The following is a 4,432-nucleotide window of genomic DNA, read 5'->3' on the forward strand; positions in this document are numbered from 1 at the left end:
GAGAGAGGCAGACTCACTGACGCCGGGCTCGGAATTCTCCCATCCATTGAAAGAGAGACCCGATTGTGTCCGGGGCCTTTCCGACAAGCACCTGATCCCTGCCCAGACACACTAGTGCGTGTGTGTGCGTTTTCACAGATTTACGCACTAGGAACTCTGGAATCTACAGGCCCCTGGCAATGAGTACCACAGGAAAATGCTATACAACAATTTTTAACAAGACAGAAATGGCTTCTTGCTCTCTAAAATGACTAAGAAAGTCATTTCTGTCAGATTAACAAACGCCAAATCTTTACCCAGACCCTGTCATGACAGCTGGCTCGGTCAGCAAACGCAAACAATTATTTTCCCACCAAGCCTGGGAATTTCAAAGCAATATTTGTCCTTCCCTTCAGCAAATTTAAGAAAGATACTTTAGGTCAAAGTCTTGTTTAGATACTCAGCGCTGCTCACACAATATGATTTTAAAATAGTCTGGATCGAAGTCCCGTCTCACGGTTCAATGTGGTTTGCGCTAAAGTGAGGTCTCTGAATGACTCCTAATACAGGGTCAACTGCCGTGAGGAGGAGGGGGGTGCCACAAGGAAAGCAGCGAGTGGAACATCTGTTGAACCTCTGGGCAGATGGGACATCTCTGGGAGCATGTTTGTGCACAGATTTATAAGATTATGAAGTTTTTGTATTACCCAGCTATTTTAATCAGCTACTCCTGTAGCATGCGGAGCGATGTTTTTGGGTTTTTTGTTTTTTTTTTCAAATTGTTGCCACCTTCGCTACAGTTAAAAAGAGCCTATGATAAGTTTTAGTTCTCTGTGGTGGAGACTTTCAGAGTGGTTGCAAAATATCGCATACAGGCTACTTTTGTGGCACCCACAGACCACTGGGCAACACTATTGTTCAAATCATTTTTTTCTCTTCACACTGAAATGTTACATTTGGACTTCTTCAATAGGAACAGAAATAGAGAATCTACAGTGCTGTGCTGTAACTTTTCATGATTCATCTCTAGCTACAGTTGCGTATATCCAGCATTGCAAAAGCTGTGGATATTTAGAAATACTTTCCCTTCGACTTCTGTCTCGAGTCCATCTGTAGACCCAAGCAGAGAAGCGTGGACTCACAGAGTCCGGTTAATGAGTGATAGAAGCGCTCAGCCAATCCGATCTCCGAGCGCCTCTGCTTCCCTCCCTCCCCATGGTTCACGGGGGAGGGCGGGCCGTCTGCCAAAGAGGGGAGTGCGCGTCGGGGTGAATGGATGACGTCGGGAGGCTGGCGCCAGCATGTCTGGGACTGGCGCGTTAGATCAACACAGCTGGGCCGGGATAGGACACACAGCTGGCTCAGGCCTGCATTCCTCCACAAAACAGGATTGTGAGAAAAGAGGAAAATAAGACCCAAATAGGAGCAGAACGGGGCGTGCTTTGATGTAAACCAAAATGGAGCGACATTCTACATGGTTAAAATATAACTTTTATAAAGAGTCTCGCCCAAAAGAAGCCCGATTTTTACATTAAAGGACATCTTAAGCACACAAGGCTTCAATAATAGGAGTGATTTTTCGTTATTCATGGCACACAGTGAGACTAAACAGTAGGCTGTGAACTATCACTGTACCCTAAATGGACAGCCGGGGAATAAGTGGATGAGCCTGTGATTCTTGGAAACTAATTTCCTCTGACCTTTTGCCTGTAATCGGATATAAATTTCCAATATATTTGTATCTTTGTTAGGGAGTGTGTATCTAAAAATGTGGAAGTTCATAAGATTTAATATAGAGCTTTTTTGTAGGGCCGTACTGATGTGCTGAAGCGATTCAGAAGCCTGTGAGAGAGGTGTTTCCAGGGGCTGGACATAGACACATTTCCTGAAGGGCCAGTGATCACGGATAACAAAGTGTGATGAAAGAAGTAAAAGTCCAACTCTAAACCACGTTCCTTGCTATTATTCACAAGGCAGAACCCCATAGGTAATAGAAGCCCTCATTTACACGGTATTCTTCAAAGTGACCTACTTTAAAACCTTTCATCTGTTTAAAATAAAGAGCAATATCAGAAAACGATAGCTTAAAAAATCGATTGACAATTCCCTTCAGGCATCCCTACCTTATTTCCTCATACCTTCCAAACGCTTCCCCAATTCCGTATCAGCCAATGGGATTAGGTTTATTCTTTACATTGGCCAATCACGAGAAAGGGGGCGTCTGCAAGCGTGTGCCTTATAAAAACCAAAGTGTACGCCGCTGTCACTGCACTGTAGCTGTTCAGGACACTGATCGAAAAGACCTCAGCAGGAAATCTTACAAGCCGAGTGAATCGCTCTAGTTTCACCTGCGTTTTCACCATGAAAGCCATCAGTCCCGTCCGCTCGGTGAGGAGCTGCTACAAGGCCGTGTGCTGCATTTCGGAGCAGAACCTCGCCATCAGCCGGAATAAACACTCCTGTCTGGATGAGCCGGTGAGCGCCCTGTGCGACATGAACGACTGCTACTCCAAGCTGAAGGAGCTGGTTCCGAGCATCCCGCAGAACAAGTCGGTCAGCCAGGTGGAGATCCTGCAACACGTTATTGACTACATCTTCGACCTGCAGATCGCGCTGGAAGCAGAGGACACGGCCACGCCGGAGATGGTTTTGTCAATAAAGGTGAGGGGAGATGCGGGCTGATGCTGGGTCGCTTTCCGACATCCTCAGTCACTCGTCACGATCACTGGCAGGAATTTGCCTGCTGGTTATTTGCACTGCATGAATCTGGACTGCAGAGTCATTTAAAGTTCAAGGCCGTGCGCTGTGAATTTTCCAAAGTTTGTTCGCATGCGTACGTGCGCGCATCGCGCTGCTGTTCTGCTGTAGACCGCAGTCACACAGCAGCAGATGGTGCTCTGCGATGTCACACCTCTGCTCAGGCATTTATTATATACTTCTGTTATTGCCAGCTTCTGAAACTTGCTTCTCTTCTCTGTCCTCTCCATTCAGACTGCGGACATTAGTCGCAATTTCTCCAAAGAAGAAGGGCGGTTGTGCCATTAAGATGGAGATGGCATGTTATGGTACGTATATATTCCTAATTGATACATATATATATGTAAATATATATAATAATATAATAAATATATATATATATATGAGGCAAATGTGCCCTGAAGCAAATCATCATATCTTGAATTACTCCTTTTTACTTAAGTTCAAATAAATCTATAAATGCCAGAGAGAATAATGTAAGTACTGATATGCTTAAAAGTGAAAGTCTTCACTCCTCCACTTTCATTATGCTCGCCAATTAGACAGGCCAGTGATTGTGTAGTGGATTCATTGCTATCTGCCTGGGGTTAATGAAAGTTCCATGCTAGGCGCCAGTCTGTCTGCTCCCCTCTGCAGGGAGGGAGAGAGGGAGGGTGAGAGATCTGACTTCACTTTTCTTCCTTTCTCTCCACGCAGGTGCAGGGAAACACATGTCTCCACTTCACTCCGGGCAAGAGGACAAGAGGGGCAGAACGGGTGGGATAGGTATTTGGGAGAGAAGGAGAAGAAGGAGGAGGAGGGCTTGAAGAAAGAAAGAGGAAAAAGTGGACTGTTTCCTAGATGAGTGGGGATCAACAGTATTGCATGAGCAAGAAAACAGAGACTCATTCTTTGGCCCGTGGACAGACAAATCAACACACCAAAGTAGAAGCCAGGATTGGAAAGTGAAAGCTACCAGCTTTGTATGCCTTCCTCTTAAAAAAAACAACCTGGGATTCCTTATAGATAGTCGGAGGAATTGTTCTTCTTTTCTTTTCTTTTCTTTTCTTTTCTTTTTGTATTGCATTCCAAACAAAAGTTTTTGTGGACACACAACCTGAACTTTGTATCCAAGTCTCATATCACCTCACACAATTATCACCCCCCCCCCCCTTTCCCCCTTCCCCAAAAGCAAAACACATGTTTTCTAATAATCTTGAGAACTAATCAAACTTCTTAAGAAGGTGTACATATCTGCTGGGGGTGTGAAATGTGAATCAATATGGATGTTTCTTTTTCTTTTGTTTTTTTGGGGGGATTGGGAGTTCGCGTGTCTTAGGTATAATCAGAACTCTATACTAGAGTCAATTGTAAATGTTTGCAGGGATTGTGTTATTTCTACAGACAATGTGCTGTGAGTTTCATAAACTCTTTATTATAAAGTTTGCTTTGTATGTACATGTATGTTTTTATGTAATGAAATAAAAAAGAAGAATGTGAAACCGTTTTCCTGGTGTGGTGTGTTTGGTCTAGAAAAATGAATGAGTTTGAACTAGTCGTATTCTTCTGAAGACGATGGGGATGCTGACGTGACTTTCTGGCTTTGGATGACAGTGAAATGCTGATACAACAGGATGTATTTAGATGAATCTTGAGGTTGAGTGGTTGGAAATCAAACAAAGGGAGTTTCCTCTCAGTGTTTCTATTTTTCCAAAGA

General features: G+C 44.0%; 1 protein-coding gene across 1 annotated transcript; it reads left to right on the top strand.

The window, feature by feature from the left end:
- The first annotated feature begins 2,234 nt into the window (after window positions 1–2,234).
- On the top strand, window positions 2,235–3,885 carry id3 (inhibitor of DNA binding 3). Its single transcript, XM_080871773.1, has 3 exons — window positions 2,235–2,640; window positions 2,971–3,044; window positions 3,433–3,885. The coding sequence occupies exons 1-2, from the start codon at window positions 2,341–2,343 to the stop codon at window positions 3,022–3,024; spliced, it is 354 nt and encodes a 117-aa protein (XP_080727899.1). The 5' UTR covers window positions 2,235–2,340; the 3' UTR covers window positions 3,025–3,044; window positions 3,433–3,885.
- Window positions 3,886–4,432: the final 547 nt, after the last annotated feature.

The sequence above is a fragment of the Rhamphochromis sp. 'chilingali' genome, assembly GCF_963969265.1.
Source record: "Rhamphochromis sp. 'chilingali' genome assembly, chromosome: 21".
NCBI classification, from domain to species: Eukaryota; Metazoa; Chordata; class Actinopteri; order Cichliformes; family Cichlidae; genus Rhamphochromis; species Rhamphochromis sp. 'chilingali'.

What these genes read in the sequence shown, in the direction of transcription:
- id3 (XM_080871773.1), top strand. Translation starts at nt 2,341, where the DNA reads ATGAAAGCCATCAGTCCCGTCCGCTCGGTGAGGAGCTGCTACAAGGCC. An exon ending in AGATGGTTTTGTCAATAAAG is followed by an intron (nt 2,641 to 2,970) that starts GTGAGGGGAGAT and finishes CTCTCCATTCAG; the next exon opens with ACTGCGGACATTAGTCGCAA.